At 39.2% G+C, this 23201-nt stretch overlaps 2 protein-coding genes across 9 annotated transcripts; one reads left to right on the top strand and one right to left on the bottom strand.

Annotated features, from left to right (window-relative positions):
• Nucleotides 1–1827: 1827 nt before the first annotated feature.
• On the bottom strand, nucleotides 1828–12102 carry THNSL1 (threonine synthase like 1). 8 transcript variants are annotated; one of them, XM_042888712.1, is made up of 4 exons: nucleotides 11753–11887; nucleotides 11303–11597; nucleotides 8407–11017; nucleotides 1828–7911 (listed from the first exon to the last, which is right to left on the bottom strand). In XM_042888712.1, the coding sequence occupies exon 4, from the start codon at nucleotides 7843–7845 to the stop codon at nucleotides 5641–5643; it is 2205 nt and encodes a 734-aa protein (XP_042744646.1). In that variant the 5' UTR covers nucleotides 7846–7911; nucleotides 8407–11017; nucleotides 11303–11597; nucleotides 11753–11887; the 3' UTR covers nucleotides 1828–5640. The 8 variants fall into 8 exon arrangements, with proteins under 8 accessions (XP_042744646.1, XP_042744649.1, XP_042744650.1 ...); XM_042888715.1 differs by having other exon boundaries at nucleotides 8407–8511; XM_042888716.1 differs by having other exon boundaries at nucleotides 11310–11597.
• Nucleotides 12103–12305: 203 nt separating this feature from the next.
• On the top strand, nucleotides 12306–21037 carry ENKUR (enkurin, TRPC channel interacting protein). Its single transcript, XM_042888720.1, has 5 exons — nucleotides 12306–12421; nucleotides 12686–12831; nucleotides 15714–15940; nucleotides 17211–17357; nucleotides 20393–21037. The coding sequence occupies exons 1-5, from the start codon at nucleotides 12354–12356 to the stop codon at nucleotides 20564–20566; spliced, it is 762 nt and encodes a 253-aa protein (XP_042744654.1). The 5' UTR covers nucleotides 12306–12353; the 3' UTR covers nucleotides 20567–21037.
• Nucleotides 21038–23201: the final 2164 nt, after the last annotated feature.

Genomic DNA, 23201 nt, shown 5'->3' with positions numbered 1-23201 from the left:
CTAATAATCCTTCAGAGATCTGTGACTTAGAAAAGCTTATAAAGATGAATAATCAATAGCCACATTCAATACAGCTGACATTTTCGTAGACAATTCCCTGCCAGCTATGCTCGTGTAATTTTCATAATAAAAGTATGTATTGCACAAATCATCACAACATGCATCGTATAATGAAATTTAAAACTAATGAGCCATATCCTAATAGCCATAAGTCAAGTCAGGATGTGCATTAGTAGACCATTTGCAATTCTCCAGTGACAGATAGCGCAAGGCTAAACATATCCAGAAGCCCATTTATAGCACAGTTTGTTCTGCATACCGATAACACTAACAGAGATATGAAATGAGTTTGCAACCTCTAACGTTCAGCCAGGCCTCCATGAAACATCGGTCATACAGCTGCTGCCATGCAGGCCACTCCTGGGACAGCTCAGATGGACTGCTCTGATCACTTACATCAACCTCTTGCTTAACATGGATCTGGCTTGCTTTAGACCTCTATCAAATTACATTTTTTCAGAAATTCATGCAGTACTTTCAGCCTAGAGAAACCTTTTCCATCCTGTGAACCTCTTTTACCTCTTGCGACTTGTCCAAGTCTATTCACAGTTACTGAAGCACTCCTCTGTTTGACTGAAGAGACGTTTACTTCATTAACAAACTTTTGCTTAAAAGCTTATTCTTCCATGCTCTCATTAAGTAAGCAGATCCTGCTTACCAAGACAATCGTGACAGTGCTTCTTAAAAATTCTTTCATTGCTGTTATGACTCTTTTGTCCAGTTCTGCAGCCTTAGTGAAAGCTGTGGTTACTGCAGTTGGGCGTAGCATTCTTGTAAAAGGTTCTATGAGAGTGAAGTGCAGTCAGCAATATAAGCTCCCTGACAGCATTCTCCTTTTGAAACCTGAGGATCTCACCAAGCATTCTGGGCACAAGACATGCTGACAAATGCATGTTCAGTTGGGAAAGCTCAAGCTTGCTGTCTCCAGACATTTTCCCAGTGAGTATTTCCTGCAGTGTGATGGTCTATTTGGAAAGAATGGCCTCAAAGCTTTGTTTTTAGAGACATACATCTACTCCAGGCCACGGTGAAATGCAGGTTGAGAGGAGAGTTATGGAGATCATCAGAGGGCTGGAGCACCTCCCCTGCACAGACAGGCTGAGGGAGATGGGTTTTTTCAGCCTGGAGAAGAGAAGGCTGTGAGGAGTCACATTACAACCTTTCAGTATTTAAAGGGCATTAAAAACAGGAGGAGAATTAACTTTTTACTCAAGTATACAGCGATAGGACAAAGGGGAATGGTTTTAAGCTCAAGGAAGGAATGTTTAGATTGGATGTTTTTTGCAGAGGGAGTGGTGAGGTGCTGGAACAGGCTGCCCTGAGAGGTTGTGGATGCTCCATTCCTGGAGGTGTTCAAGACCGGGTTGGATGGGGCCCTGGGCAGCCTGCTGTAGTGCCAGATCTGGAGGCTGGTGGCCCTGCCTGAGGCAGGGGGGTTGGAACTTGATGAGCCTTCAGGTCCTTTGCAACCCAAGCCATTCTATGATTCTGTGATTTGTCACTACTTTCTGCCAAATAATTCATCTTATCCTGCTTAAGTGGCTCCTCAGGATTTAAAATTTGTGGCATTCACAGACTTGAACAGTAACTGTTGCATTTTCCTCTGTATAGCTCAATTACTGTATATCTAGTTTTTGTGTAAACACATGAAAGAGCACATCTCATGAGATTAAAGCACATCAAATTCTGAAACCACCTCTTTCAGAGGACTTCCTTTATATCACAAATTGGTAAGGACTTAAGAATATATTTGCAAGGAAAATGCTATAGTGTGGATCCTGCAGTATTTATTTAGAAAAAATGCAGTGTACACAAACAACTATAGGCATACTTCAGGCATACCAAATGTGATCTGAGTAACAATGCGCATTCTTGAAGTCTTCTAAGAGCAAACCTCATCTCCTGAAAAACAACAATCTTTCATTCAGAGTTTCAACCCTTAAATATCGTTACCTTCAAAAGATAAATAGCAGTTCTTTTTAAATTTTAAAACATTAAGAAAACAGAACTCTCTTCTGAAGTCAACTGAAACTGCTCTATTGACCCTTTACCTAAAAATCACTGTCACCCTGAGAAGCAGAGCTTTGACTTAAGGCAAGTAACCAGCAGCTGCTAAAACTGCAAGAAAAACAAAGTATTTTCCATATAAATATTTTTATAACAAGAAGTATAAACAGTGGCATTACAAAGAGCTCCTTGTTACATCTGTCTTTAAGATTTTACATGTAGTAGTAGTGTTCAGCAAAGCAAACCAACAGAAACTAAGTTTAAATAAAGCTATGCTATTACAAAGTTGTGAGTATGCATACATACACATCTCTACCATTCTCCATAAACCCAGCTTACATTTGTTTAGACTGCAACATCTTGTCTTCAAGCAAATAGGAGCAAATGTGTACATTAATCCCAAATAGCTTTAAGAATCCTACTGACCATCAGAATGTACATGTGCTTCTGTGCATCATTAGCGCATCATTCTTTCTTAAAGAAGTTAATAGCACACATTACATACACAGGACATTGTCATGCAGCGTCTGAAAAAGACAAAAACCAGCTCTCGTGCTCACTCAATGGTGAGCTCACTCACTCACTCACTCAATGCCCTTTGAATCTTTCATTAAACTGGCAGCAAGGAAGAAAAAGTGCAATCACAGTGGCACAATGTTTGTTGAATGTATTTTGCTGAATGACATTCAGAGAAGCTGGGCTGGGAAAAGGTAAGAATTGCTTCCCTCATTGCCTTCTGTCCTCTTGGCCACTCTCCACAGTGAGAACAGAGGAAGTTATTTGCTCCTCTCCCATTCCTTCAGGCCCAGGGAGTCAAAGTGAGACAGAGGAATGTGTGCTGCAGCTTCCACAACAGTGTCAGCACCTGGGTACAAACACCACAGCTTTGGGATCACGACACTGCTGCAGTGTCTCATGGTACCCATTACTAGAACAGAAGTAGTGCGGCACACGGTTCGTTTCATGTATGATGAAGTTCAGTTATTACGTTTCCTAAACAATGCAATCAAGCAAGTATTGTACTGTTAAGACATTTTCAGAAATGCAACTAATATTTTACATGCTCTTTAATCACTACCTTTGTGTATTTCAGCTTCTCAAAATCCCTTAAGTACAGCTGAGTTCTTACAGAGTTCATGTAACCGTATCAACCCTTTATATTTTCATACCATGTCAAACATTGTAAATAGGAATTTCACTAATACTTTCCCCTTCAAACCAAGTTTGAGCTACAGACATGAACTTTGAAATATTGATTGCTTGAGTCATGCCAAAATAGATCTTGTTAGATATGTTGCTTAGTTGTTACTATCTAAAAATCAGTTAATTCCAGGTAGGTCAGAGTCTTTTAGCCTAATCTTTTTTAGAACCTCAGCTTTTCTCTTTCAAGTACTTCCTATGAAAACAAGCTTGTCTTTGGAAGTACTTCAAGAACTGCATTGCAACTGCGTGTGACAAAGTGCCTTATGGTAACATACAACACTAAGCTTCATGGAACCAAGTAGTACAGAATTTCCCCAAGTCCTTACACTGAAACCCATTCCCATCTCAGTAACGGAAACCTGACTTTTTTTTTTTAAACTTTAGAAATTTAGAACTCATGTATTGTAGTGTTACACTTGGGACTAATCTAAGAACCAAAGTGATAAATTCAGAAATGCAAAGTAGATGGACTCTAATCACCTACACATTGCTTCTTTTTTGGCAGCATACTTACACAACATTTTAAAATCATATATTGTATGATCATTCTCATGTTAGAAAAAGATTTTCTGAAGTTACTGCAGAAATAAGAAATAAGGTCTGAACAAAAAAAGTAATGTGACAGATCTTGGAAGGGCATCCAAAAATGGCAGCACCCAAAAAGCTATTTGGTCACTCACACCTTTATCAGCTACATATAACTTTATTATACAACATATTCACCGTGGCAAATGCACATCATGTTGGGTCTTTCAGTTTACAATGGAATATTACATAAATGGAGAATTTTTTCAAGTGGTTTGCTGAATAGTGTTTTCTGCACCTCTGATGTGGCAGAAAGTACAAGCAGACACACAACAGAAGGGAAGGCATGATTCTATGTGCACTGTTTTGTCTCTATATTTTGGCAAGAGATCAAGTCCTGACATAAATGAGATGCTGCTTCTCAAAGAGGCAAAATGTCACCAATTACCACCTCTCTTGCCAATACCTTTCTCCTTCTGAATCTTGGTATACATACTCCCATCTGACTTCTCCCAGCTCTTTACCTGTAACTGGCTGCCATTCACAACTTGCCAATACCTTATCTTAGTATTTCTCATAGCATGAAATGTAGATATATTTCCTGCTCTTGATAAATATAGTCCACAATTAGCAGAGTAAGATTGCCCACAACCATACGATCTCCTCAGGCAATATGCTCTAGTTTTTTTTAAATTAAAAAAATAAAACAACTAAAAAAAACAACCAGCACAGAGCCTGTCATTAGCACAGACAGACTGTTAGCAGAGACCTACTTCAGGCTGCACAATGAATACCTCTGATGCTATTGCATTTGCCAGGCATTGAAGTTCATCCTTCACTCTACTTGATGAGCTACCAAGACCTCTGAGACACTTCATCGCTGTAATCCATGCAAAGACAGAATGTTGAGAACATTAATCTAAAAAATGCACACGTCAACAGAAGGAATTAGAAAAAGAAAGCTATATGAACTCTATGAAAAAAATAGAATACAATAAATAAATGTAAATAAATACTTAAGTTTAGATCTTATCTAGGAAGACTGATGCTAACACTAGTCAATAGCATTAAAGAAGTATTCTAATGTCAAAAAGTTAAACTAGAAAAGATCTAGAAAAGACTACTGGCACACTAGAGAATGAGCTGTATCTCAAAAGTTATAAATATTAAAGAAAGGACTCCATCAATATGCAGAAAAACATCTGGAAGGAATAAGAAAGATGTCTGAAAAACAAAATAACCAGATGCTTTGCACAAATGTTGGCCTCACAAAACATAAAAAGAACATCATACAAGAAAGTAGCATACCATAAAATAACACAGTTCAAAGATTAACAGAATACGTATGCTTTAATCTTTATAGTGAAATCACATTTCACTGGTAATATCTGAGCATCACCGCTATCTTGCTGTGTTTTGGCGTCCTAAGTGAAGTGAGTTAAACTTTAATTGATCACCTCCTGGTCAGGTGATCACATCATTCTTGCCACAAAACTAGAGCTGTTAGCTTCAGGTCAGACCTCATTACCTCCCTCCTTCAGGGGAGAATGCTTCAGCTTGTGAAGGAGACAGTGCTACCAAGAAAAGCCTGCTCTGCTGCTGTCCCTAAGGCATGTGGCCTGCAAGAACACTCCAGGCTTCCAGTCTCTCCATTCAGAACTGTTCCATGCTACTAGAAATCTCACATGCATAAGAATAAGAATACTGCTGAAGATCGGACAATTGAGTATACAGCTGTGGATGTTACGCTGTGAACTGGACACAGGCCAGATAAATCATGACTTTATTAAAACATGCAGTTTGTCAGGGTACCACAAATGACACAGTATACAGCCGACCAGTTGCTCAGAAAACTTTCATAAAATGATTTTGAATTAAGGTTTCTATACAAGACATCAACATACTTAAATCAGCAGCACAGACCCGGTGACCCTCATTCTCATTCTTTTTCAGGGTCGCTAATAGGCCCCAGTGGACTGGAGGCAGAGGGCTGTAGGAACTCAGCAAGTGAAGCTGACTTAATGGGTTTTGTTTTATTTCTGTAATCCTCAAGGCCCTCAAGATAGCAGGTGCAAACTTAGAATAATGAGCTGTAGATGAAATAATAATTGGACAAGTTCTATCTTGTAATCGATCTGCAACTACTTTAGCAACAGCTGTGTGTGTATCCAGAATATATCCTGTAGTGCTGTAGACAGAGTGAATGGCAGCAAGGCAGTCTTCCTCAGAGCACCACCCAGCCACCAAGTCCCGCTGAAGCTTTTCAAGTAGGTCTTTCTGCAGGCAAAAGTGGCCCTGATTTTCCAGCCAGTTATATAACTGCGTCACCAGCTGTCCATCACCATCAGCAATCAGGTGCAAGTATCGCTCAAGATTGGAGGACTTCAAAATATCCACTGCTGGTGAAAAAGTTGGAACTAATTTTCTTCCCCTCAAATCATAAATACCTGTTCTTATAAAGTCTGTCAAAACATTGTTTTCATTGGAAGCACAAATGCATTTTCTAGTAGGGATTCCCATCATTTTGGCATACAAGGCAGCCAATATATTGCCAAAGTTCCCTGTAGGAATGCAAACATCTACGGGGTCTCCAAATGTAATAATACCTTGATGAACAAGATCGAGGTATGCAGAAGCATGGTAAACCACCTGAGGAAGCAATCGTGCCCAGTTTATGGAGTTTGCTGCTGCTAAAGCAGTGCCATACTCTACTGTAAGATAGCCAGTATAATCCGAGTTGGTAAAGATTTTCTTCATAGCAGTCTGGCAAAAATCAAAATCAGATTTGACACCTACTGACCAGGCGTTCTCTTTCTGACAACCAATCATCTGTGATTTTTGAATTGGGCTTATTCCATCTTCAGGAAAAAAACTCATCACAGCAATTCTCTGTTTGTCAGTGTCATGGAGACGACTAAAGCCGTCTAAGACAGCGCTCCCTGTGTCACCAGAAGTAGCTACCAGAACCAAGTAATTGCAGCTCCTGGGAATGCAGTATGCGAATATATGTGGCATCATCTGCAACGCAAGATCTTTAAATGAAGCCGTTGGTCCATGAAATAACTCAAGGAGAAACTGATTGCCTGTCAAATGTCTAACTGGGGCAATTTTAGAACAAGTAAAGTTTTCTCCGTATGCAGTTCCAATAATTTCTCTCAGTTTGAAAGCAGGAATGTCAGCAGGATGTATGCATCTCTCTAGTATCACCTGGGCTCTTTCAGCATAAGTTGCTCCTATTAGAGTTTGCCATTCTTCAGCAGTCAACACTGGAAGTCCTCTCTCAGGGACAAAAAGTCCTCCATCTGAGGCTAAGCCTTCAACAACAACATCACTGAAATACTTGTGAGAGTTTTTTTGCGTACTCCTAGTTGAAACATAAGTTTCCACTTCTGAGTTTTGGTATCTCTTCACAGCATCAAGCACCTTTTCTGCTACAACCTCTGCTGCCATATTGCCCCCACAAAGAACACGAACATCGTACCACCTTTTGTAGAACTGCTTCCTAAACTGAAGTATGTCCTTAAGAGAAGCAGCAGGACCCTGGCCCACAATGCGATCCACTTTCATTGACTTCAGCCGACTCATAATGACCACTGTGGGCACATCAAGATACACAACTATTCCATTTCTTTTCACATGCTGCATGCCAGCAGTGTGCATTGGATTGGACCCAGTAAGGGAAATGACACTTCCAGATGCTGAAAACCTCAAAAGGGCTTTTCCTTCCTCCTCTAAAAATTGCTCATTACCAACATCCTGCAGTTTTTCTGACACACTCATATTCCAGGTTCTTTCAAGGACATCATCATCTATATCTATGACAGGGCAATCTAGTTTCTGACCTACTATTCTCCCAACTGTTGTTTTCCCAGCACCCGGAGGTCCCATCAGGATAATATTCTTATTTCCAACAAGAGAATGGCTTGAGAACCATGACTTTGATATCCGTTCCAATGTTACCAGTCTTGAAAACATCAGTTTTAAACAAATTTTAGAAAGACTGTTTTGGGCTATCAGTCTCGAAGGTCGATACTGAACAGTGTGAAACATCTTCTGCTGCTTTTTTTTATTTTTTTTATTTTTTTTTCTTTCAAGCCACCTTGTCAGCCCACTGAACTGATTCAAAAAGAAAGAAATAGCAATTAGTTCTTCAATAAACATCTTGGAAAAAAAACCAAAACCTAAAGGATATAAAATTGAAAACAACAACAATTAAAACACAAATCTAGTTATGACTTTGTCAGTGATAGGAGGTACGTATTTTTCAAAATAAGAACATCCATTCCATTCCTACTACATAGCTCCAGCTCGGCTTCACTGACAAACCTAACTTCAAACAGTCCTTGCCCTCAGGTTAAATAAGGATACCCAGGCCTAGCACTACAATACTATTTGCATATAATATTGTTAACAGGAATTAAAATTCAAGTTTGTTTTTTTTTTTTTAATCAAATAGACTTACTTAAAAGTACAAATTCATAGACAATGAAAGTTAACTAAAGCACCTCCATGTAATTACAATACTGAAGTCTGTATGTTCCCCAATTTCAAGACATCTTTATTTTCTAAAAAACAAAACAAAACAAAAACCACCACAAATGAAATACCCACCTACATACAACAAAAACTCACAGACTTGTGCAATAGCAAGGATGGAAGAGTTGCATCCAGCTGTCTTCTGATGGAATGACAGAGCAAGCAATTCGTGAAGAGCTCCTACAATGGAATTGTATTGGATGTGGTTTGCGCAAAGCGAGAGAAAGACATCATGAAAACACTCCACTCCCAAAAGCACATTCAAGATTCAGCAGGAAAGCAGCATTCTCAACACAGATTAAAGAAGACACCCTCAATGTGTTTTTTTGTTTGCTTAGAGAAATCACTGCCAACACGACTGGAGTTGCAAACCACGATTTGTTTGTTATGTTCAAGGCCACAGGGTGAAGGACTCTCAGAATCTCAATAAAGGAGGGAGGCTGAGCAAGAAAAATCAGCACTAATTTGCACAAAAATCCAAATAAAGTCATTTTTCATTTTAAATAATAATAACAAAGTGATACTTGTTTGCCTATTTCTTCACTGCTCATGTCTGAAAATGTTTGAAGAAGAACAACAAAGAATTTCCCTTAGGAAATTAATATAACTATATGATCACTCATCAATTCTTTAAATATATATATATATATACATACACGTGTATATATAAATACATACATAAAATCACATTTTCTTGAAGACTTATTTTAGCTGTTACAGCATGCAGGACAGAGGTGGCTGACAACAATGCAAGCGGTATTTCTTTTTCCCACCCTCCTGGCAATGTAACACCTAACCAAAACTGCAATCAGCTATTTCTAATAACTATATCAATCTAGCTGCTAGCATTCCATCCAGCAGCTGGATGGGTGCAACACACTGCAGCAATATTTGTCAGCTTCATCAGCTACTCAGACCAGAAAAATATTTTTTAGTGACAAAGTGTTTCCCTGTGTTAGTCATAACAGACTCGATAGAACAAATACAGGAACTCACTTTAGAGTAAGTCACCAAACCTTTCACAGAGCTTTTTCTCTAGACAGTTTTGAAACCAACAGTGCTTTACCACTACAGAGGACAGAAGATGACACAGAGTTGTATAAGACTGGTGAGAACCAAATGTACTGTAACACCTTCCAGTGACCTACCAATGGTTAAACCATGTTTAGTTACCACAGGAGCCCTTTAAGACCCTGGCCTACCTCATCAGAATGCGTAGTATGGAATGATCCTAGAGACACAGGTCACTCCAACTTTAAAAGTAACATGGAGGCCCAAGTTTTCTCAGAGCAAACCACAGAGATCTTCACTTTCAGGTGCTCCTCACTCTAGATTCTGCTATGTGTTCTAGATCTCTTTCATGCTCTGCTTTCTTTACCAAACTATTTCTACTATTTGCGTTTCAAAAATCAAAGTGTTTCCAATTATTCAGATCTTTCCATTTTGCTTACTTCTGTACGGAGAGATAAGCTTAAAAGCAAGTGCCCTAAATATCATTATATTCGGTGTCTGCAGCCTGTACATGATAAGCATGCTGTAACTACAAGGTATAAACCAGAGTAAAGATGGGCACTTCATACTGCACAGTTTTTTCTAATCCTTCTAAAGTATAAGAGAATATGTAGGTGCAACAAAGTTTTCTGTAACAACTATTTAAAAGGAAGAAAAAAATCTTTCAAGAGCATCTGTAGTATTTAGTGTCATTATAAAGTTGTTCTGTAATGGCAACGCACTGAAGTGAATATACACATACAGTTAACAGGGTCAGAAAGTGATACTTAAGCTTCCAAATATGAATATGTTCAAGATATTAAAAATATATATATATATATTTTTGTGATTTTATTTTTTGAGCATAATAGTTTCAAACCTTATTTACGAACAAAGGGCATACAAATCATGTCTGCACCTCTAGTTGTACTGCAGAAGCGTTTTGCAGTGCACAGTACTTAGTACACAACACAGCTGCAGGACAGAACATCCAAACTGCTTTATGAATCTAGGACACAGGAACACAAAAGCCTCAAAAATTAGTGCTGTAGGCAAGGAAGGAACTAGACACAGACTTCTCTGATTATATACTTGCCATATTTGCATACGGTTACAAGCAGTCTGCGAGGCTGCCTGAAATCAACTCTGTAAATCTGATGCAAGAATGTGCATGGAATTTTATCCAGCTGCTTGGTTTAATCTATCACAGTTTCACCCAACCTTGCACCGATATAAAGTATTACAAGAATGAAGATATGAAGATTTTAAAAGAACAGTTCAATATTTGCAAGCTTTTCTTATGTAAAAAACTTTTTACTATGTACTAAGAAGAAGCTTGCAATTATTGAACTGCTCTTTTAAAATCATTTTTATTCTGGTGGCAGGGCTTTACTGTGAAAATGGTGTGAATTAGACTTCATGTCTAGCAGTTCATCAGTCCAGTAAGAGCACCAAACCAACCACCTTAAGCTATAGCTACTTGTGCCAGCAGGCTTTAGGGGTGAGAGGGTGTTGTACTGAAGCAGAGCTTATACCTGTACCTCCAGTGAAATCAAGTTCTGACAGTACACGTCAACCTTCCACTTGGAGGGCTGAAGGCCCCTACGTATACTTGCAGATGTACACAATTTAAACGATTAATGATGACAGGAGTTACAGTGAAAACTGCTCTTAGCTACCAGAGTAGACACAAAGTCTGCAAAGACACAACGTATGGTTAAAATCCAGAGATCAAACAAGTCATTGGTGGCTGTTGGAGAACTCAAGGTAGGTCAAGACAAATCGTTATCATGCTTCAGAGCTTCCAATACACACACACAAAAAAAACCTCCCCTTGCTTTTTCTCAGAATTTCAACCTTCCCATGATCACCCCACAGCCCAAAATGCAGAGATGGTATTTAAAAAAAGAAGGCAAATGTGTGAAATCAACCTCTGCACCCCGTTTCTGCAAAAGCCTTAAAGGAGGGTGAGAAGTCCTACCAGTTACCAAGTGTAAAAGCCAGGTCACAGCAGCAGATGAGCAACCACAGCAGTTGCAACTGTTGCAGGGGAAAGGATCACTTTCGAACTACACCAGCAGCTGCAGCGCTGACAAAACCGTACAGCGAAGGAGGCAGAAATGTTCTGGGGACAGATCTGAGCTGCCATAAGGATTCCCACTCTGCGGCAGCCAGACACCAGCTAAAGCTTTCCGGAACATCAGTGGGCATTCAAATATCTTTAGGAGCCTCGTTCATCTGCAGGAAGGGGTCGAGCTCATTTCCGAGCGTGAGATCTGTAAAACAGAACGAACACAAAAAAGGAAGCCCCGATCCGATCTCGGGACACAGCGGAGCTGCCGCCGCGTGCCACGCAACCGCAGCGCACCGCTGAGGGAGCCCCGAGCTGCCCTGACCGGCCCGGCCGCTGGGGAACGCGCCGTCCCGATACCTCGAAGGCGCGGAAGCGCGGACAGGAAGTTGGGTACGGACGGATCGCAAAACACGGCTGAGCTGGACACCACGGAGCCAGCCCGGCCGCAGCTCACCGCCCCCTCCCACTGCTCGGCCAACGCAGCCCTGGACTCCCCCAACCCTCGGGAGTAGCAGCAGCAAAACCTTTGTTTCGCCCTGTCCTGCCCGGCCCGCGGCTCGGCCCGTCGCGGCCCGGCCCGGCCCAGGCCCGCTCCCCACAGGCGCCCCTCAGCGCCCACGTACCGGCGAAGCGGGGCGGGGCCCTCAGGTACCGCACGCACCCCATAGGCGCGCCTCCACCGCCCGCACTGCGCACGCGCGGCTCTCACCGCCCGCCCGCAGCTTTGTTGGCTTCAGCTCCACCAAGCGCGCTTGCGCAGCCGCGCGACGCGTCGCGTCCGCCCGGCGGTCGCCTCCCGCCAAAGAAGGGGCGGAAAAGAGGTGGCGCGGCCCCGCCTCTCGTGGCGCTGTTGCCTAGCAGCGCGGCTCCTTGGTGACGGCGTGGACGGCAGCTTGAGGGCCGCGGTCGGCCCGGCGGCAGCCTGAGGCGAGGGGTGGGAGGCGGGAGCGGACGGAGGATGGCGGCCCAGGAGAGCGTGTATAACCTCCTGCCTCGGCTGGAGGAGAAGCCCGTCAAACCGCCCAGGTACGTGGGGATGTAAAGCACTGTGACCGGTTTTGGCAAGGCACTAAAGTCTGCAGATATGGTTGGGTACGGGTTGGGTATGGGTATGGGTATGGGTTGAGCGTGGGTATGGGCATGGATTGTCTGTGTGAGGCAGAGCTGAAGTTTAGCAGGGCGGTTATGGGAGTGGTGGCATTTGGAAAGATACAAAATGAAATAGCATGGTCTTTTGTTGTGACCTTTTCTGACCTTTAACTTCTTCATGCCTGTTTTTTAACATCAAAGGTATGTATCGACATTTAGGCCGTCTGTGAAGCTTGAAATAGAGCAAAGTAAAGCGCAGTGGAAAACTATGGGGCCAGCAAAAGTTGCAGTGCCATCTCCAACAAACTTTCTGAAGAAACACTCCAAGGAACCCACTTTGCCAGCAAGTGAGTGTGTGCATTGATCACATGAAAGGCATGGTGTTCTTTCTCAGCTGCAGCCATTTAAAGACTGAAGCTGTGTTGACAGCATGATCTGTCCTTCTGATACCTTAATTTGCAGTTACAAAATTTAGATTTCAAGAACTTCTTTACAGTGAGGTGACGGAGCACTGGAACAGGCTGCCCAGGGAGGTGGTGGAGTCTCCTTCTCTGGAGATGTTCAAGACCTGCCTGGACGCCTACCTGTGCGACTACTGTAGGGAACCTGCTTTGGCAGGGGGGTTGGACTCGATGATCTCTGGAGGTCCCTTCCAACCCCTACAATTCTGTGATTCTGTGATTCTGTGATGTCATTCTTTCCTGCAACTGTTCTTTAGTAATCAAGTGTATAATATTAGCAGGCATATTAAAAGTGAACTAATTGTTTGTAATGCTTGAAGTTATTTAGGTAAATATATATATTTGTCTTGATCGTCACCAACATAAAGCTTTTCAGTATTCACTGTTGCCTCTTAATCCTGTGGCATTGAATTGACTAGCATTGTCCAAAGTGTAGAACGTTTTTTGGAGAGCTATATACCACAGTAACAAGAAAACTGGAATATTTTAAAGAGCCAGTTTTTTTCCACCACCCTATCTTCAGGCATAATCAAACACACCAAACAAACAAACAGAAAAACAGAAGAGCTTAAAGTACCATATTAAAAAAAATGCCATCTAAGAGAACACGTGGGTCAGCACCAAAGCATATGTGGTACATGCAAATGACTTTAGCGTTGAAAATACAGGCTATGACGGGAGCCTTTGGAGGTGTACTGCCTCAGGCGATATGAATTATCAGAACCTTAAGGTAAATTTTGGTCCCTGAGGTCCTGTAGGTATTGTAGGTGGTTTTTACCAAAGATCATCTCTTTTTCAGGAAAGCTGAACAACATTCAGTTGGAATGTAATGCTTCATGGCATCTGATCATTAATGCTTTCAAGATCAAGAACTTGTTAAATTACTGCACGCATGTTTTAGATGAACATAAGAATGTTGATTCACCAATAACTTGGAGCAGTCCATGATGTTCCTTTTAAATACTTTTTTTTAAAGTACTTTTAAGTATTGCAAAATTTCTGCTAACTCCTACAAACTGACTATGTTTTGGCACTCTGTTCTATTTTTCTCATAAGAACAATTTAAAATATTTTTATCTCAACTTGCTAATTCAGGACTTCATTAAAAATAACACGTACTGATGTGTTTGCATTTAGAGTTGATGTACCATAGCCTCAGAATGGCTGTGACACATCGTAGCTACTATTCAGACCGGTAATCTCATTGCTGTGATTAGATCATAACAGGTTTTGAGAACAAGCTACATCTTTAACTCAGAAAATTCTTGTACTTGTGTTGAATGGAGTTTCATACTTACATCAGAAAACTTACATTGCTTACTGACCTCTTTTTAATGCATGGCACTTTCATCACTTGGAACTTAACCAGTTATCATCTGTGGGATTATGGCATTTTTTTAAATGATTCCTATGCCATCTTGAAAATTGAGTTTGATCTATCTAGTTAGAAAGTAGATGGTAAAGACAAAGCAGAAAGATTGTTCTTTTTTTCCCCTCTAAAGTCTAGGATAATGTCATTCTTGGAGAGTTTGATTACCCAGTAAGTAACTCCTTAAAAAAAAAGGTATGTTTCCTAATCTTCTACTGGTCTGGTTGTATTACTGGTTCGTCTGGTTGTATTACTGGTTTCTGGCATTCATTTTAATCAAACTGTGTTACTGGCTGCGGAATGGGGGCTCCCAAAACACCATTTGTGCACCAGTGTTATGCAGGTCAGGGTGAGCAAGTGCTCACTGAGAAGCTTCAGGGATCCTTTTTCCAAAATGGTGTCCTTAGAGAAACAGATTTAAGTCTGTGTTCTACAGTACTAAATTATGGAAAGCTTTCAAAACAAACTCAGAAAAGCACTGGTTTGTAGGGTCAGCATCAGGAAGCCAGCTGTTGTAGGAATGTACTCTTACATATTAATGTAAGTTGGAGTTCCGTCTGCTGGGAAATATGGTGGGAAATGAGTTGTCTTTCATCACTCAACTGAACTGGCAGTACTTCGGGGACTAGCAACTTTCTGTTGGTGTGTTGGAGAGATTACACCAAAAAGGAAGGGTTCCTGCATTCTTTGGAGAAAGGAGGGTAAGAAGCAATATTATGGAAGAGCAGGAGTAGTGCCACTCCTTAAAGGAGGCCAGGAATTAAGGGTGACCTAAAAATGACCTCACCAACAGGAGCAGATTCACCACAGCAGAAGCATGAAAGCAAAGCAGAGCAGTGATGGAAATGAGTGAGTGAAAATGAGTCAGTGGCCTGGTGATCATCAAACAAGACAAGGTAGCAGGCCAGGTCCGTCCACTGATTCTACAAGACACTTCAGGAGTCTAGGGGCAGGCACACCTGAGCTAGATGAGCTAGGGACTGACTGCCCAGGGCTGGGCTGAAATGAGGTGCGCTGAATGATGCTGGTCAGGACCAGTGAGCTCAGAGTCCTGATAGTGAGCACCTCTGATAAAAACAGTTTTCATTACATCTTATAAGTCCTGTGCCACTACAGTTAAGGAGTACATTGAGTGGCGTATTATTTGGAAAACTTATCTACAAAACAACACAGGATTTCCTAAACTAATTAAGCTTCAATTATTCCCAACAAGCATATTAGTCTTTATTATAGTACTTTCCCAGTTTACAGTACAATCCCAGTCAGTCCTTTCAGTGTAGTTACAGCTGCTTTCTACTTCATGTAATTTTGTGCATAATATTGTGCATAATTTTTCTCTTTTTAAACTGCAAAGCTCTATAGAGTTATTGCTGAGAATGTTTACATGCTCAATTCACAGGAAAAAAAGAACAGGAGAGTAGGAAACTGCCTGCATTATCAGTACCACGGAGGACAGATCGCCCAGTTATGGGAATTCAGAGTAAAAAGAATTTTATAAAAACAAATGCAGTTGCTGCTATCACAGGATTGCCTAAAAAGCCTCAACATATTTATGTTGATAGAAGACAGGGAGACAAATACTTGCTTGAAACTTCAGGACTTGTTCCAAAATATATTAAGAAAAAGGTAAGTTTTATTAAATTATAGTGAAAGTACTAGTAGTGATGCCTGTTTTAGATTCTCTGTTTCTTTCTCCTATTGAATGTTTAAGATTTTATTTATTTATTTATTTTTTTGAGATGTTTTAATATCACTGCTGCTTATGGTAAGCCTATGAAATTGATGAAGGAGAAATCACTGGCAGTAGAGTACTGCCTTTCCTTTGCTCTGAATTCACTTGCTTATGCTCTCAGCAAAAATGTGGCAGAATGTTGCTGCTAAACCAGTAACAAATGTGTTGTGTTTTGCATTGGGATCTCTTGGAGTATCCAATAAGGACACACAGAGCCAGTTTCTTCAGCTTCTGCTCATGTAACAGTCTTTCCAAGGTGCTAATGGAGAGATGGGATCCATTGAGCAAAGTGGGTGAGGACATTTTAGTCAACAGACTTGCTAACCTTCTAAAAGGTATTTTAACTGAAGTGTGGTAATAAAAGTTTACAGTTTAATGAAGGAACACAGATCAGTATGGCAAGTACATAGGTAAGGATAGTGAATTGTGAAGGACAACAGCAGTTCATTCATAGCCAAGTTATGCAAAAAGATACATGATGTGTGACACAGCTTGTCACAGGGAAGATGCAGAAAAATGAAGCAGCAGTCCTTGCAGAACCTCTGCATGGCTGACATAATCAAGAGCACTACTCAACACTGAAAAATTTGTGAATCATCTAGCATTTGTTTGAAAGAATGTATATTCTGTATGTTCCCCAAGTGTGTCTGTGATATCCAGAAAAGATTTTTCCTCTCAGAAACACAGATCTGCTGTAGCCATTATGAGATAGTCTGTCATTCCTCTCCAGTTCACATTGTGCCATATCTTTGGCATGCAATGTTTTAGCAGAAATCAGAATACAGGAAGACCTTTCAAAGACAGTATCCAAGGAATGTGGACAGTAGAACTTTATGCTGTGTGAGAAAATTTTAAGTAGCCTGCTGTCATGAACAAATTTCAGACTTTTCACTCAAACATCACTTTGTATAAATGTTTTGGTTTCTGAATTCTCTTCTGAGGTTGCGACAAAAATTTGAGGGAAATTGTTTATATATTTTCATAAGACTACGAAGAGGATCACATTTCATTCTTCCAAGAGCGTGGTAATTTAAGATTCTATTCTTCAGTGGCACAAAATTCCTTTTCAGACTGTCTTTCTAAATGTGTTGCATTATATGTGACAGGTATGTATTTGTTTTCTTCTTAAAAGCGCATTAGGACACTTTTTCCTTGTCGTTATAGGATTATGGTGTTACACCAAAATATGTAACCCAGAGAAGAGAAGAAATGAAGAAAGCTCAGAAAGAATATGAAAACAATGTTTTGGAGTATCTCAAGAAAAAAGCCATGAAACAGCTATCTGATGAAGAGAGAGAATGTCTACTGCAGGTGCATATTGTGATTTAGTGTAATTAGTAATATGTGCATAAGATTAATAAGGCAATGTAAGTCCAAATAAATGATAAAAGCGTATTAGATTTTTAAGCAAAGCAAATGAGTGCCTACGTCTTCACTAGATGGAGCTATAGAACAGTTGTAAATTAAGCTGAAGGGAGCTGGTATCAGGTTTTCAATTCAGTTAGGTTCGTATCCTCTATAATGACTTGGAATTTCAGCGAAGCTTCAAAGAAATGCAAAAAATCACAGATGTGGATCTGGAGACAGTTCTGACTTTCTACTTGTGAATCATTTAAAAAAAAAACAGTTTTGTTGGGTTTTTTTAATAGCAGTTTTTTTTCTGATGTACAATATCATTGCTACTGTTACACTTATTGGTAGTTTCTGTCTTCATCTTGTGACCTCACTGGCTAGAACATAAGGTCGTGCTTTGAATGTGGGAAAAACAGAGAATAGCACTAAACCTGATGTATTTGTAGAGCTATGACTGGAAAATTCCATTTGTCAAACTGTCTAGGATACTATCTTTCAGAAAGTTTTTAGTGCACAAGTCTTTCTAAAATGAAATAATACTGTAAAAAGAAGTAGAAAAGTAGAAAAGAGAAAAAGTGGGAAGAAACATTTTAAAAATTATGTCCAGTTCTTAAACTGGTATTTACTATGGCTACTTTTTAGGCAAACTTCCTATGAAAATTAGGTTTATGTTCCTGTGATATGTTTTTTAGTCTGTCCATCTGAAGCAAGTGAGCAGATGATGAACATCTGACTCACAGAGATTAATTGATTAATTAGCAAAATCCAAAATAGTAGCCACAGTGGTGTCTTTCATGCAACAGGCAGTAGATGCCTAGGGAGGAGTATGGGAGAGAAGTGAGAGTATTGTATTGATAGCAATAGAAAAAGTATAACAGCAAAGTTGAAGATGAAGATGGCAGGGAAGGTGTGAGACAAGCTGATGATGCAACGAATGAACTGTGCAGCAAAAATATATCTGACAGGAGGCATGTGAGTTTTGCTGCTCACAAGTCTAATTTTGTTTGATCATTTTCCATATTTTTCAGATACAACATTGAGCAGAAATCTTTTTTAATCTTTTTTAATTTAATTTTATTTTAATCTTAACAAAAGATTATTTTTGTTAACTCAGCAGTTTCTTCTGATTTTTTCAAAAATGCTTGCTCATTCTTGGGTCAGATTACTTCTATCAGTTCTGTTGTCAGGAGGATTTAATGTCCCCGGAGTATGTGACTCCTCAGCGCTCAGCTGAGGACTTGTGGAAATCCTGTCTTTTAAAGTAATTGACATAGATATTGAACAAGTGCATTATCTGATCTGAAGAAATACGTGGCAGTAGATGTCTGAGAACAAAATTAAAGCTCATGAGCTTACAAAAATAAATGGACATCATTTGCAACAACATTTTTGAACCTTCTCTCCATTATGCTTACTTTGGCTAGGATTTTTGAGAATGAAATAAATGGTGATAAATGCAGTCATATTTCTCACTGATCCAGCACATATTAGCATTCCTTATACAGAGTGAGGTATTCAGTTTGTCATCTAGCCCAGAGCAGTAGTGGTCAGCATATTGCATTGCTGTGGAAGGAACTGTGAGGGTGACTTTTGTACAGGGAACAATGATCTGCTTCCCATCTCTCTATTCTGCAAGGATAGAGTACGTTTTGATGAGTGGATGTTCTGAGGTGTTTTTAATGATTTCCAAACCAGCTTTCACTAATGCAAAGAAGAATTACTTAAAAAGAAAGTTATTCATTACTCTTTGAAAATTTCGGAAAAACTGTATTTATTTTCATGGCTGTCTATTTGTAAATAGTACCTTATGCCTGGTGGACTCTGAACTTCATTTTAGTACTTTGCAGCCTTGGAAGACAAGTAACTTTGTATGACAGTCAATAAGTAGGCTTGTATGTTGCTCTTAGTTGCCTGTGTTGAGATAGGATTTTTAAATTTATGTAGGTATTTGTATATGAAGATTGGAAGAACCTTTGTGGGCAGCAGAAGATGCTGAATAAAAATATACAAAAACTATGAATTTCTGCAACAAATACACTACTTTGAATCAATAATATATTAATTCATATTAAAATGTACGTTCTGTTTACTCAACATTTGCAAGAAGAAGTTATTCTTTTCTTTTTAAGTCTGCTCACACAGTGGACCAAATCAGACAAGTTTATAGGCATGAGAATCCTTGAACTCTGAAATAGAAGCAACAATCTTCAAAGCCAGGACTAAGAGTAATTCTTCTAAATGTAAATTCAGTAAGGCAGTAATCAAGTTAGCCAATATGGTGGAAAAGATGAACAATAATAGTGGGGAAGAAAGACATGAATTTGGAAATCACAGTGTGCCATGAAATCAATGTATCTGTTGAAATGGTTTTTAGCTAGGAGGGTCTCTGTTACTGGAAATGATGCTGCTGGTGGTATAAACTGAGTGAGACTTGCATTTTAATTTGGGCTTGAGTTTCAAATGTTGGTATTCATGTGATTTCTTAAGGTCAGTTGCACCACGCATGGTGTAGGGGTATCCGCAGTAGTCAGGTTGCTGTTTATGGCAGAAGGGGTTTCTGTAGTGAAGTTTGTAAAGTAATTCCTGTTCCTGCCTTTTTGAAAAAAGCAGTCAACTGAGTGATGAGTTTTGAGGCAGTTTTTATGAATCCTAGTGGTTCCTCAGTAAGCATGCTGGAATCAGATACAACCAAGCAGTCAGCATTAACTGCCCGTAGATTCCTTCTTAATAAGGAATCCATTAACTTGGTGCACTTTTTCTTGAAGATGCTGAGGATTGGAAATGAAATGTAGTGTTCCTCGAGTTACTGATAGGCTGTGGAGTTGACTGTTGATCACTGTGTTAATCACACTGATACACTTTCTACAACTTAGTAGATTGTACATTGTAGATGCACTTAATCAAGGGCAATTTTACCAAAAGTAAAGTGATTTATGTGCATATCATTTTTAATGAATTTTTGTCATGTGTTTCCTTTTCTTGTAATGCACTAGGGGCTGAAAAAGAAGTGGGAGGAAGTGTATCACGAATTTCAGTGTCTTTCAGTAGAAATAGACACTATACCCAAGAAGCTATATAAAGGAAAGCTGGAATCACAGATGAAGCAACTGGAGCATGACATAGATGTAATTGAGAAGCACAAAGTTATCTACATTGCAAATGAGTAAGGACTGTTTTTCAGACATTGCCTCTTTCCTCCTTTTCTCTTTCTCTACCCTTGTCCATCCAAGAAAAAAAACCCAAAGCTCAAAAGAAGTTGAAATTATTCAGAAGGAAATATTCAAGTAATAGAAATACGCAGCTTCTTAGTTATTTGTAACAGCTTCTCTAATTCTCAACTGTACAACTCATTTTTTTCAAATAAACTTAATATAACTTTATATGAACATGAATTTAATCTATTATTTTTTGTAATTTTTATTGACAACTAAAATGCCTCTAAACATCAGGCATAAAAAATACTGTTCTGTATTGTACGTATACTGTAAGTTTGGGGCACTTCTTTCCTTACACAGCCCAAACTAGGTGGAATAATTTTCTGCTGAAGACACCTTGGTAAACATTCGGAGTGGGGTGGCTTCTGCTCTGGTTAATAAAGAGCTGTTGCATTTTACTTAAATGCTTGAACGATTATATTTCTAAACAGTTTGGTTTCTACACAACGTTTTGTTTATGTAAAAATAATGTGATAATACTGTATTAAATCTACAACTCAAGTAGAAAATTGTGCTTTAATTGCTACTGTATGTGTAACGTTAGAATGAAAACAATATACAAGCACCTGAGTTGTGTAGATAGAAATGATACAGGATGGCATAGTGTACTGCATCTGTTTCCATGAAAAGGAAAAATGCTATTCTTTCCTACTGGTTAACCTTTGCTTCCAGACACAGCTTTTTCTATCTTATATCAATTATTTCCATCAGCAGCTGTTGTGAAATCTTTATAAGTGACATCAGCACAGGATGAAGTCAAGAATTTCAATTGAACTTCTAAAAGCCAAATTTTAAGCCTGTTTGGAAAGGGCTTTGAAGATTTAATGGTGATTCTAGGTTACATTTCTTGTGCATCTTAAGCTTGTCTTTGGCATACGCTAGGGGAGCTTGAGAGACAGATGTCTATTTTGTTGTTTCTCACTTACAGGAAAGCAATAATGTTTACTTTTGAAAAACAAAAAATGTGGGATAAAACTCTTTTCATAAATATGAATTTCATTTACTGCTTACTCGTGATTTATACAGTATAGTTCAAGAGCACCACTATAATCACTTAACAACATGCCACTTTATCTGCTAATGAAGTACAGGGCGCCTTTCTTAAAAAATGCTGTACAACCAAACATGACTGTTAGTTTTGACTTCAAAACAGCATGCATTCCCACTGCATCATTCTCAGTTTTAAGTAGGCCGTTTGACTGAACTAGGCTGAAGATCTGGATTTGGGTCTTTTCTTTATCATCAGTGCTATCTTAAAATGCAGAGTTGGAGTTTGCATATCCCAAAAGTGAGGAAAAGCAAGTTAGTGTGCAGACCTGAGAGCAGAATTTCAATGGGTAATGGAAGTTATAATGTTCTTCAGTTATAAAACATTTTTAACTGTCTTCTTAGTTTAAAATAAAATAAAACAAAAACCTATTATGTAGAAACACGTCATTTCACACATTTCTTAACATTTCAACATAACATTACAGTGCCTTTTGTTACTTTGTTTTTATTTATAGTTCAATTAGTTTTCTTCAGCTGAAGTTTCAGACCTCCTTCATCTTTACTTTATGGCATTCTGGCCATTATGGCGACACGAGCTGGAGGTTTTTTCTAGGCAGCTAAGCAATGTGTAATTTAATGTAACTAAGAAATTGTGTGTAATAAATATGCAGTTCAAAATTACTATTGCCAGTGATAACCTTCCTATCTAACTGTGACCAGTTTGTATGCAAGTGAAAAAGAATTGATGGGAAAGTAAAACAAAATCGGGATTGATTGAATGCTTTCCTACAAAAAACTGAGTTTAGAATAGTTTGGATTTTTGTGTTTGTTCGTTTTACTGTAATTTTTTTCTACATTTGGCTTTTCTAAATTTTCAGGTGGAAATAATTTGGAAATTTCTGGAGATGGGCTGTAGAATTACACTAGTCCTTACTGGATAGGGTTTAGACTTCAGAAATTCAATATATTTTTGCAAATGTGAAAGTTAAATTTCAGCAGGATTGTAGGCTGAAATGGAACTAAGTACAGGTGCTGTGGGACTTGACACTTTCTGTAATACAGTTAAAACTTCATTTTCAAAACCAGCCACCATTATGGGAGTTCTGTTCACAGGCTACAAGCAGTATTACCAGCTGAAACATTCTCTAATTTCATTACTCACTTACTGATAAGCAATTAAATCATAAGAAAGAAAATAATCAAATTACTTTTGATATGTAATAGTAATTTTTTCAGCCAGCTATTTTTAAATGATCAATACTGCATTGGATAGCCATCATAAGATACACTCTAAAGAAGATATGAATTCTGTATTGGTCAGTAGAAGCTCTGGTGCCACAAACTGAAAATATTTCCTGTTGGAAGTTAAGCATGACAAACTGTGCATCTATTTTCTTAAATATAGCAACATGGAATTATGATGAATATCTGACTGGCTGTTCTTCAGAATGAAACTATTTATATTCAGGAAGTAAGGAATCAGATATGGCATCATCACAAACACAGGGAGTTCCTGATTGCAAGGCTCTGATAGAGCTGCCTCGAGCGAGTGACAGAACTGGTGAAAGCATATGGGCTCCATGTGGCTGAAAGCGAC

Source organism: Lagopus leucura, unplaced genomic scaffold (genome assembly GCF_019238085.1).
Source record: "Lagopus leucura isolate 7727_CA_CO unplaced genomic scaffold, USGS_WTPT01 Super-Scaffold_100157, whole genome shotgun sequence".
Classification (NCBI taxonomy): Eukaryota; Metazoa; Chordata; class Aves; order Galliformes; family Phasianidae; genus Lagopus; species Lagopus leucura.
This window is presented reverse-complemented; position numbering and strand designations above follow the sequence as displayed.

Excerpts from the sequence above, each read along its gene's own strand:
- THNSL1 (XM_042888713.1), bottom strand. The coding sequence starts at position 7,845 with ATGTTTCACACTGTTCAGTATCGACCTTCGAGACTGATAGCCCAAAAC.
- ENKUR (XM_042888720.1), top strand. The coding sequence starts at position 12,354 with ATGGCGGCCCAGGAGAGCGTGTATAACCTCCTGCCTCGGCTGGAGGAG. Across the intron at positions 15,941-17,210 it reads CAAAATATATTAAGAAAAAG|GATTATGGTGTTACACCAAA; the intron begins GTAAGTTTTATT and ends TTGTCGTTATAG. Across the intron at positions 17,358-20,392 it reads AGAGAGAATGTCTACTGCAG|GGGCTGAAAAAGAAGTGGGA; the intron begins GTGCATATTGTG and ends GTAATGCACTAG.